The sequence below is a fragment of the Pholcus phalangioides genome, unplaced genomic scaffold, assembly GCF_987345545.1.
Source record: "Pholcus phalangioides strain wild (caught in Gottingen) unplaced genomic scaffold, Ppha-v1.0 ptg000013l_1, whole genome shotgun sequence".
Lineage (NCBI taxonomy): Eukaryota > Metazoa > Arthropoda > Arachnida > Araneae > Pholcidae > Pholcus > Pholcus phalangioides.
Genome location: NW_028301606.1, coordinates 19,476,192 through 19,488,782, shown reverse-complemented (window position 1 = coordinate 19,488,782; position 12,591 = coordinate 19,476,192). Strand labels below are relative to the sequence as shown.

The 12,591-nt window shown below is 34.5% G+C and overlaps 1 protein-coding gene across 3 annotated transcripts in view; it reads left to right on the top strand.

Annotated features, from left to right (window-relative positions):
• LOC149078735 (3-hydroxyanthranilate 3,4-dioxygenase-like) overlaps window positions 1-12,591 on the top strand; it is an 85,533-nt gene that overhangs the window by 47,976 nt on the left and 24,966 nt on the right. For all 3 annotated transcript variants that reach the window (XM_089240836.1, XM_089240837.1, XM_089240835.1), the window contains 2 exons: window positions 13-96; window positions 6,312-6,418. In XM_089240836.1, coding sequence (XP_089096962.1) covers window positions 13-96; window positions 6,312-6,418 — 191 coding nt within the window. The remainder of the gene's footprint in view (window positions 1-12; window positions 97-6,311; window positions 6,419-12,591) is intronic.

Sequence of the window (12,591 nt, the reverse complement as noted above, 5' to 3'; positions counted from 1 at the left end):
GTTCATTTCCAGTTCTTTTACATGCTGAAGGGTGACATGAATCTCGTGGTCGTCGAACAAGGAAAGTTCAAAGACGTCATCATTAAAGAAGGTGAGGTAAGAATGATATTAAAGACATTGAAAAGAATGGAACGAAAATAGTCAATGCGTGTGCGAAAATTATGAAAATGCCGCAATAGATGTAGATTCATCTCAATCGGAAAAATGATCAGCACATTTGCTTAATTGTCGCTAATACACATTTTTTTTCTAAACTTGGAAAGGTAACAGATAAAGAACACCTTCCAGAGCTCTCTTATTAAATAGAAATTTAGTGGATATTTTTACATTCTTTGTTTGCATGATCCGTATCTAGAAATTTAGTTGGATTGTCAGGTAAGAAAAATTCAGTCAATGTAAAAAGTGATTTCTTCCCACTTTCAGATTGGCAGAAATCTTCAATACAAATTTAAATGGCCAGAAAAACTGGTATATTCAATTCAATTGCAATTTTTTTTTTGCAAAGCCATCCATGCATTACAACGTCATCTATTTTCGTTAGAGCTTTTTAAAAGAACAGGCTGACCCATGCGTGATCTTTTGAGCAGAAGTGTCACACCAATATCATTGCTACAGCCAATCGCTGTTCCTCTATCCTGCTTTCTTTTTAAAGATTTTTAATGAGACACTGCTTGGAGCGAAAACCTTATCAGCAAAAGCCTCATCAAAAACTGATGATAAGCCCACTCCCCTTCATAGGCACCTTAATTCACGTTACTAAAATGTCACCTATTCACGTTATTGCTACATCCTCCATTCACGTTATTGCTACGTCCTCCATTCACGTTATTGCTACATCCTCCATTCACGTTATTGCTACATCCTCCATTCACGTTATTGCAACATCATCTATTCACGTTATTGCAACGACATTCATTCACGTTATTGACCATATTATCTATTAGTGTTTATTGAAACATCACCTATTCCCGTTATTTTAATGTCATTTACGCATGTTATTTCTTTCATTCGACAGTGTCGAATCAGTATCAAAGTATGCATATAACCCTTTCAGACCCGCTACGTACAAACCTCTGTTTGTTTTTTCTCGCTTCAGATAACCTCAAGAAGTTAAGCCCTGACTTCAAGGATAATGTGTTTATTATCGTTGAAGTCAAGGCCGAACTCTTTGTTAAAAGGAATATCTATTGCTAGGGAAATCAATCCACTCTCGTTAATTAGTACTAGGTCTGGATAAAGTAATTTTCCGGACATCTAAGGAAATCTGTAGAGATGGTGGGGGCAATACGGCAACTCACCGATTTTAGTAGCTTCAAATAACTGCTTCACACGCACTAGTGGCAGTTATACTGAGACATACTGCACTTCTATACAGGCACACGTATCTGCGTACATATTTCTTGGCTTATTATACAGAACATTTTGAAGAAGTAATATGCACAATGTACATGTTGCGTATAATAATATTAAAAACGTGTTTAAATATAAAAGGCAGAAACACATTGGGGTAAAAAAAATTTCTTAAAATTTCGCATATACACTCGAAAGAAAATTATATTTATTCTCTTTTAGTTATACTGAGTCAAAAAAATAACCAAAAAATATTTTTTAAGCCGTAAGTCTCATAGTATTAATGAGTTTTATGAGTTTCATTACCAAAGTTTTGTTAAGGAAGATCCTTTTGATGATAATAGTAGTAGTTGGAGGAAATTTGTGATGCATAAAAGCTATTCGTGTCATGTAGAGCTTCTAATTTCGTTCTTTCGCTAATTGAAGAGACGTATGAAAGAAAAAGTACGTTGTTTTTGGGATATATACTGTGCTCGTAAACTCTACGTACATTCTTTCAAAAAAATGTTAATTAGATATTCAGCAGCAAGTTCTTCGCTTACGTAAGTGTTCAGTTTCCATATTAAAAGCTTCTTTTTCCACGAGTTTTTCGTCCTTCGTTTCATTACGTAAGTACGAATTTCAACCTGTCAGTTAAAGTTCCTGGTTCCAGTTTCGTGTATAAAAACGGAAACTGAAAATATTTATCGAAATACAGCGAAATCTGGATACAATGTACATTGTGGACCAAGAGGGAACAGAATGTAGGCGATAAGTCCTAGACACATTTAAAAAATTGATAAAAAACCAACCAGCTGACAGATTTTGAGTTTAGTTCTCAAATCTAAGTGTGGTAGTTTTTACACAACGCAAATCGTAATAAATATTAGTTATGCTTCTGTTTGTGTAGCATTTTCATGTCGAGTTTTTTCCCAATACACGCCACCCGAGAGCGAAATTTTAAACTATTTTTTGCTTTAATATGAAAAAAGCTATTCAATGATGCATGTTTCCGTGGTGTAGTAGTTATCCCGTGTGCCTCACACGCGCAGCGTCCCCGGTTCGATCACTGGCGGAAATGTAATGTTTAATTCCCCAAATCCAATTATTCATGGATTTCCCCAAAAAAAGGGAAGACCAACTATTAGACTGCGAAAAAATCCTATAAGACACAATATGAATATCAAATATTTAGGAATAATGTTTGATAGAAACCTGACATGGTTCAAACATGTGAATTATCTGATTACGAAAACACAGAAATGTTTGCGTTTGCAAAATTTTAAAAGAATGGCTGGCTCCACATGGGGCATTAATCCAAGTATTAGAAATAGGCTTTATAAAGTTGTCGCCGTCCGCATTATAGCATTATTTCATGATTCAATGATCCCAAACAACAACTAAGAACAAAATTAGACTCTCTTCAAAGAAAATTCCTGCTATTCATCACTGGAGCCTATTCCACAATACCAAACAGTGCGTTATACACGTATTAACTAATAATCCTCCACTACATATACAGTCAAACCTCGTTAATGAGTCACTCTTGGGAGAGCAAAAATATGACTTAGAAAGCGGAGTGACTCGTTAAACGGAGTATGCCATAGCTGTGCCAATTCCTGCCCGAGGACAATTGGGACTTCCCAAAAGTGATCCGGTAAGCGGAGTGACGTGTTAACCAGGTGACGTACTAACGAGGTTTGACTGTACTTTTGGACAACGAAATACAGGAAGCAAATTTAAGACTCGAGATTAAAATAAACAATAGAACATATCTTCCTACAGATGTAGAGCATAAACATCCACCATGGACGCATCACCCGGTGAAAGATATTTTGCCGGCACAGGTCTTGACCACATCAACCAGAATCAACAAATCGAATTATTTTCACTGATGACTTCAAGACCATGAATGGCGTAGGAGCAGCCTACATAAGTGTCTACTTGGCTTAAGTAACGGACAAATGGAACTGTCGATTGCTCAATAACAACACTGCATTCCAAGCAGAGTTATACGCAGTCTGGATGGCTATCACTTATGCAAAACATTTTGAAGAAAAGTCAACTATAAAGCCAGACAGCATGTCCTGTATACAGGCAATACGAGGTGTAGAATCCCCTCATAGCCTAGTGCATGACATTAGATAAATACTAATAGACAACAGTAACAGGAAGATTACAATACGTTGGGTGAAAGCTCATGTAGGTATTGAGGGGAATGAAATTTCGGATAAATTCGCAAAAGAGGCTACAAAACATCAACATGAAAACCACCTAATGAAATTACCGGCATCCTACATTAAAAATCCGCTTTCGAAAGAAGTATCAGAGAAATGGCAACACCATTGGCAAACATGCACAACTGGAAGAAAGGTCTTCGACGTTATACCAAAAGTGGGTAAAATGAAAGAAGTCATGCCGAGAGAAATGGTAATGTTCCTCACAGAGCACGGTCCATTCGGTGAATACATGCAAAGGCTCATAATCAGCCAGACCAGTACGTGTAGATGCGGCCATCCGGGAAGCGTGATACACTATGTGACACTGTGAGTGCACAAAGGGATAACATTTGGAAGCGCCACCGAACGGACGAGAGATCTTATGAAAACGGAAAATTATTTTACAAAGGTCTGCAACGAAGAAGCTACAACAAGTCTTGAGGTATCTGATAAATAATAAAGAAACTATTTTGATAATAACCGAGAGCAATGAACAATCCACTAGTGATTCGGAAGTAGAATCTGAAACAGATGCAGATTCAATATAGAGGGGCGCACTTACACTCCTATACCATAACTAATACACACTGTATAATTTATGATTGGGAATCAAGGACGTTGTGTATGCGTGAGCTATTTTCGAAAGTAAAGAATTAGTATCCTCACAGACCTTATCATGATGGCGACACACTCAGCGACCCTGTAGTAAACAACCGGAAGAATAAACAAATGCTTTTGTATATACACTTTCATAGTAGTATGATAATGATTTTGTAACCGAATATTTATGTGAGCTCATAATGGCATTTGTTCCCAATATGTATTACCTTCATAGTAATGTTTATGTACATTCCCGATAGTATAAAAAAGGAAATTTTGTAATGTAAATAATATAGTGATTAAAATTCAAATGTGACTGTGCAGCACTCAACGAAGGCTCTGTTTGATTATTCCCGTCGCAGTGGAGGCTCTGTGTGTGTATATTGCATATTCCGTAAAAGGAAAGGGAAACAAAACTGTTCAGCACTGTAGACGGAGCCTTTGTTTCTTCGTTTCCCGTCACAGTCGAGGCACTGTATATATGTAATTTGTATACATTGTGTACTAGACCATTCTCAAATCTCTCCCACTTCAACATGCCAGCTTCTTCTTCTTACTTGCCCACAAGTCTTTTCCACACTTCTTTTGAAATCCCAGGCTGCGGCCTCCGGCTCTTACGTGCCACTTGGCGCACATGCAATTTTTCTCCCTAGTCATTTGGTTCAGCTGTCCATTTCAATCAAATATCTTGTACGTTGCATCGAGTTGATGACTGTCTTCATGGGGAGAACGACGCGAGTGATTCGATACTTGCGAGCACGGGGCAAGGGGAGCCACCACTGTAAATCTTTGCTAACTTTTCCGACACAACTATGTCTCTTTTGAGGTAACGGAAGTGAGGTGCTTTGCATCAGTCCGGGGTTATGAGCGGTTCTATGTATCTATCTATTCAATGATACGAACTAATGATAAGAGTGCAAACCGTCCATTCTTGTCAATTGGTTGATTTTTTTTTATCAATTTTGAAAATGTGTCCAGGACTTTCCGTCCACCCTGTATGGCGTTACAGAGAGATTAACGTTATAGCGAGAGGCAGCATCATCTCATCACACATGAAATTTGATATGTTTTTGGCATCTCTTCTAAATTGGTTTTGTAATTACTCCATAGTCAACGTTCAAATATAGCGTTTTTCTGTATCTGCTTAGCAAATAGGTTGGTTTACCTAATATTAGGGCGTTGCATTCGGTAAAAAAATCAGGTTTTCTCCATGACGTCACAGTTTCTGAGATACACAACTCTCACATCAATACAAAAATACAATATTGGTTAATATTAACTTGTTTTAAATAAATTTCAAAAAAAAAGCCTCTCAGACTTTATTATTGTTCTCCTGTTAATGTTTCTGCAAGAGCACTCAAATTAATACTATATTTCAAAATTTTTAGGTGCATTTTATTTAGAAAAATGAGATGAGACTTCTTTTCGTCTTGCGAAGTGCATATCATCAATCTCCCTGATTAAAACCCAACAGTAATACCCTATCATTGAAGGGTTCTAATTTCTCTGATAACGATGCTCCATAATGAAGATGCTTTGGTAAAAGTGTGTTCACGTTGTTGGTCGCTAAAAGCATCTAAAACTTTCGGCAGAAATCAGAGTAGAGTGAATTTTTAGTGAAAACTTAGATCTCAATGTTCTAGTTGTTGTCTAAAAAATCGCTCATTATGGAAACATAGCTATCGTTCTTTCTATTGCCAAGAAAGACGTAAATAATCATTTTGAAAGAGGACGAAGCAGCTAATTAATGATTTCCAATGTTCTTGGAATTGAAATTTGGATCTTCCAACAGTTTTCGATTCCCCGCAAAAGCAGTTGCATTTTCTTCTTTTCCTGAATCCATCTTCACATCAGCCATCTGTTGAGAACTGTTTCGTATGTATAATAAGGGCTATTTACAGTTTTTAAAATTATTACCAGTGCGAGTATTTATTTTCTTTTGTCATTTTCAATATTCCAGTCACTCAATCAACCAATGGTAAAGGACCAATTCACAAATATCGATTGCCTCACCACAAAAACATAGTTTAAAGCAAAAAAATAGCTGTATTCAGTCGTTTTTAGTTCGTAAACCATTGGGAAATGTCTGCTAACGAAGAACGAAAACCGTGTTACATAGTGGAATTGCTCTATTATTCATGTGAATTCTATTCGAATTCGTAGGTTTTCTTGCTGCCTGGGAGGATTCCGCATTCTCCGCAACGATTGCCTCATACTACAGGATTGGTCATCGAAAGAGAAAGAAAACCGCACGAAATGGATTGCTTGAGGTGAGTTGGGATAGGATATGATACGTTTCTATGAATCATGTAGGATATAAATTGTTTTTGGACAAAATAATAAATAAAAATCAAGATTAGTGTCACAAATACTTGTCGAAACAAAAGGTTATTCAAGAAGTTGCTAAGAATTTTCGATGAAAAATGAAAACGGGGTACACAGAAAAGGAAGCTTTTCAATTTTTTTCTGTGTTATTATAAAAGCGTCCTTAAATTTTGTGCACAAAGAATATCAAGTTGAAAGCAATAGATTCTTATTTGATACAGACAGTTAAATTGCGGAGCTAATGTTACTGAAGACGTCTATTTTTTTGTTAGTGTGGCTTTTATCAGTTATCAATTTTGATTAGATCTGAAATTACGTCTTGCATCAATTCTGTATAAGTTTCGATTAATTTCTTCTTCCAATTATTATTATGAAACTACTCTCAATTCTTCTGTAATTATTTATTTCTGTGATTCTGAAATTATTTCCTTCTCGATACATCTTGAAGTTATTGAAGTGTGAAAGAAATATCTTTCAATAATTAGGCAATTATTTTTCTAATAATTATGCAATTATTTTTCTAATAATTATGCAATTATTTTTTCAATAGTTATGAAATAGTTTTCATCACTAATTTCTAAAAATATTGATTCATGAGTTAATTTTTCCACTTATTCAAAAAATATTCGTTTCAAAAATTTTCAAGTTATTTTTTTCAGTAATTGTAAAATGATTTCTTTCAATAATTCGGAAATTCTGTACCTCAGAACCATTATATCATATGCCTATTTGAGTGATTTCGCAGTATGAAGAGAAAACAATAATTATTATTGTCTTCTCTTCATACTGCAAAATCACTCAAATGGACATACGATAGAATGATTCTGAGGTACAGAAAATTGAAATATTATTCCTCACTAATAATTTTTCCTATCAATTACAAAATAATGAAAACAATATTATATTATTAACAGTTATATATATATTAGTTTTATGGGCATTGTATAATATGTTATCTTGTGTCTATACAGGTTGAGTTTTAGTTTTTATAATTTTATTTTTAATTTGAGGATTTCTGTATTTTACAAGTATATAACATCCATATTTATTATGGGCATCTTTTCTCAGTCACCTCGCCGGGCATTTTGTCTGTTGTGGCTCTGTATTTGTGTGTGTATATATATACGGGATGACTATAAAAAAACTATCCCGACATATGGGCCCCTAACTATCATACCATTCACAGAAACTGAATGAAATTTTGGCATAAGGTATTTTGAGGTATGCGCTCAAGAATGATATGGAAAACAACAGTGTCACTCTAACAGTTACGGTTACAGTGAGAAAATTTCGAAAATATCAAATAGCAACACCAAGTTTTTTGTATTGGAATGCGATCTCCATACTGAAAAACACTAAATAGCGTTGGAATGGCACCTGTAGCACGAAAATCCCCGGAGCTAGGCAAGGAAAAAGTAAAAAGGACTTTGCCGTGCACCAGAGCATTAATGTTCGTTTCATTCGTCACACCGTTTCTTCGGCTGAGATCCCAGCCTGATTAGTCCTCCACAAGGTCATGTGGAAACACAATAAAATGCTTTATTTTATGCTGCTTCTCTGTCCTTATTGGTTGTCCTCACTTTTAGCCTATCTAACGCCGGTGATTTTCATGCTACAGGTGCCATTCCAACGCTATTTAGTGTTTTTCAGTATGGAGATCGCATTCCAATACAAAAAACTTGGTGTTGCCATTTGATATTTTCGAAATTTTCTCACTGTAACCGTAACTGTTAGAGTGACACTGTTGTTTTCCATGTTATTGTTGAGCGCATACATCAAAATACCTTATGCCAAAATTTCATTCAGTTTCTGTGAATGGTACGTCGTATGATAGTTAGGGGCCCATATGTCGGGATAGTTTTTTTATAATCACCCTGCATATTCAATATACAACATATTACAATGTTGTTGTTACTCGTACATTTTTCAAGAACTCTTTTAAAATTTTATATTTTTATAATGGTTTCCGGGGAATATGGTTGATTAAGCATGTCGTAAGACTCATATACAATCGCAAAGAAATTATATTTTCAGTTTTTACTATTGAAGATCTCGTACAAATTCATCATAACGAACACGCCTTTTTTTCTCACGGATGTGTGAAATTCGTATAACGAACTTATAAGAAATGGATTTCAGATTTCTGGGATAACATGATTATCAAGGATCTGCGATGCAATTATAGCAACAATCCATTTGCCGTGGAATAGCCCGAACCAATGGTGCTTCTTCATACTGCCAGTTACGAATACTTAATCAGTTTCCCACGTGATGGAATTATTTTCAATGGAAACAGCGGTAAATTCTAAAAGGCAAATTCCTTTTCTCTTGAAGAGTAAAATATTCATCCGGTTACAAGCAGAGATAAATAAAGACTTCAAACAGCACAAAGGAGCATAGAGCGATGGATGCTGGGCATTGCAAGAAAAAGGTCCGGCATAAAATTGAATTGAACACATTGCTAGAAGACAGCATAATAGATCAATATAATATTCTGGATTATCGGTGGCTCCGGAATGTGTAAAACGACGGGGAGGGGGGGGGGGAAGTCGTTCAAACAATATGCACCAATGAGATCAGAAAGATTACGGAATGATAGAAAAAAATTGAAGCATTTAAGAATAGAATCACATCTATAGCAGTATGTTAAAACTGGAAATAATAGCAATGGATGTCCAAGTTTTTTTCCAACAAACTCGGTCTAAAAATTCAATAACTTTCTTTCTGAATTCGAATCAGACCAAAATCTGATGACATTTTAATATTCTTCAAGGGTTTCGTTCATACATTCTTTCTCTTTTGTCGAAATTCGCTCTAAGAAAATATTAAAAACGCACTAGCGCCAAACTTTAAGAGGACAAGAAGATAATGTAATGGGGCATAATCCCCGAAATATAAACATGAATAATTCCCAGATCCACAATACTCAGTCGGGAATGAAATAATCTACCAAAAGAAATGACATTCCAAAAAGATATTTATGAGACCTCAGGAATGTATATATGAGCTTCTTGTATATTTACGACATGTGGGAGATATCCCATAGGCTGCAAAAAATAAAATAGGAATGGAAACTACGTCCATGATAACAGCATATACGTACAACAAAAGATATTAAGATATGAACCCTTCGGAAAATTTCGCAAATGCAGCGTGTATTTCCTGAACCCCTATCAGTTCATCCCCGAATGGATCAGGAAGAAAATATAACTAACGTAGAAAATATATGCATTTACTTTGAATTTCAAAAATTCAAGAAGATTTTTAAAATACACAGAAATTTGAAAAGAAAACGAAAAAGACCAAAATGTTGTTTTTTTTCTTTAATTTTCTCCAGGTTCGGAAGAACAAATCGAATTTTGACGATTTTCCGCTAGACGGAGGAAAAAAAAAATCGCGGGAACGTAAATCCGTAGATATCGCCATTTCTTTTCGGTAGAGGAAGGATTACGTTTACTGTGACAAAGAGAATTTCTTTTCCAACGGCATGGCGTGAAATTTCACGTTCCTCACTTCTATTATAACGACTTGTGCTTGCTATTGGATGTCCTTAGAGATTCGAAGATACAGTCGAAAAAATTCCTTGACATCACTATTGTTGAGAAGATAAAGCTATTTCCCCCCAATGCGTGACGTGTGTGTGACATGCAAGAAATTTTTGACTCGAACAGAACTAACACATTTTCACAGTAAATGTTATATTTTTAGTTGATTCAATAGAAATATCCGTCACAAAACAATTTTTTCAATGCCTAACTCAGCTGAAAATAGGTGCCGCATATAAGGGTTAATTTGCTCCAGCTTCAGGGTCTCTGTAAGAAAATATAATCCTGTTCATAATCTCCTGAAAAATAATTGATGTCCAACATGATTGGAGTCATTTTTCTTTTTATACGAGCTAGTACTATTTCTGAATTATTTTGGAATTATTTCTCCCATCAATTTTGGAATTATTTCTCTCATCAATTTTGGAATTATTTCTCTCATCAATTCCTTAATTATTTCTCTCAACAGTTCTTAGTTTTCATCACTTCTGGAGTTATTTCTCTCAACAATTCCCGAACTATTTCTCTCAACAATTCCCGAACTATTTCTCTCAACAATTTTGAAATTATTTCTCTCAACAATTCTGGAGTTATTTTTCTCAACAATTTTGGAATTATTTCTCTCAACATTCTTCAATTATTTCTTTCATTAATTCTGAATTTTCATTGGTGCTGGAATTATTTCTTTGAATTGTTTCCAATACATCAATTCTAAAATTTTCATTTATTTCGTGAAAATTGTTTCCTGTTTTTAACATAAAATTATCTTCAGTGCTAAATTTTCATCAATTTCGGTGTAAATTGTGTGCTTGACATTTTTTCTAAGGATATTTCTCAGCATTCCTGTGTATCCTGAAATAATGTACGCTGATCCCCTCCTCTCCACAAAATATATGAAATCGGGACGAAGAGGGTCCCAAACGTTATTGGTGCTCCGAAACTTTTGATTCGTACCTGGCAATGCGTTTGGTAAGAGCGACCCTGTTCTCACGTTTCAATTTGTGAAAAAATTTAACTGTCGAAATGACTCTGTCTCTAACTCAGCTTTACACGTGCGGGCTTACTTCGCACAAGATTCAAGGTTTCTGTAAGGAAATTCATAAAAGATTCACGATCTGCTGCAAAATTATTGATGTCCAACGACGAATGGTATGCGACAGTTTCTTTTATTTGGGAGAACGTACCATTTCCGATGCTTTCTGGGCACTCATGAAACCATATCAAAGTGATCCTTTTTTTTTTTGCTTTAGACCACAAGCATCAATAACGAAAATAATTGTTTCAAAAATAATTAAATATTTCTCTCAGGAAATAAGTAACTTACTTTTATTTTCTGAGTACTGCAAGTGACCCCGAATTCTTTAAAAACGAGATTTTCGCGTTCATTAGCTGATGAAAAAACAATCTGACCAAGTTATTTGAATGTTTCCATGGAGTTGAACTAATCATTAAATTTGGTATCGAAATATTTAGCGTTCACTCTTTTTATGTTCCGATTTCTGGGGAAATTTTATTAATAGAATAACGTTATCACTGAACAGTTAGTTAATAACCTCTTGTTGAAAATAAAATCAAAATCCCATAATAAATTAATCGAAATAAAATAAATTTAAAAAAATGGAAATAATAAATAAATCGAAGTAATAAATCATAATAAAAGAACTGAAATAATAACGCATAAAAGAATTGCAATAGATAAATGGAAATAATAATTCATGGAAAAAGAATCGAAATAATAATTCATGGGAAAAAGAATCGAAATAATAATTCATGGAAAAAGAATCGAAATAATAATTCATGGGAAAAAGAATCGAAATAATAATTCATGGAAAAAGAATCGAAATAATAAAGAAATCGTAATAATAAATCGAAATTATGAATGAATGCAAATAATAACTCATAATAACTCATAAAAAAGAATCGATAGTAACTCAGAAAATAAAAGAATTGGAAAAGATTTATCTAAATAATAACTCAGGAAAAAGTATATAACTAATGTCTCACAAAATTAGAATCAAAATATTAAGTCATAAAAAAAAATCAAAATAGTTACTCGTAAACAGAATTGAAATGATAACTTTTAAAAAGGCTCGAAATAGCCAAACGTCACAATCATATATTTCTCATACTGAAATACAGTAAAAGCATACCGAATTATCAGAAAAGATAATTTATTCCCCCCACTTAAACTTTCTATAAACATCGTTATACATATCTCTCTTATTAGATTTCGTAACTTCTATTATTTCCTCTACGACATACTTTCCCTGTCACATGATTTTCTCATCCCTTAATTTTAAAACATTGACGTTAAACATCTGAAATTGCATCCAGTAATACAGTCACACTAGAGATATGTTTTATTGTGTTTCCTGGACGGGTCAAATAACTTTGATCGGAAAAGAAGAGATAGCTTTAGGCTGAAGGGATAGAAACAAGAGGAAAAGCAATTACGTACGATTCTGCGACAGTAGTACATGAAACATGAGACTCGTAAGCGAATAAATACAACATTTTCATTTCCCCTAGGAGATTTTGACTTCGGTAATATTTTGGGGTTCTTTTTATTGCTC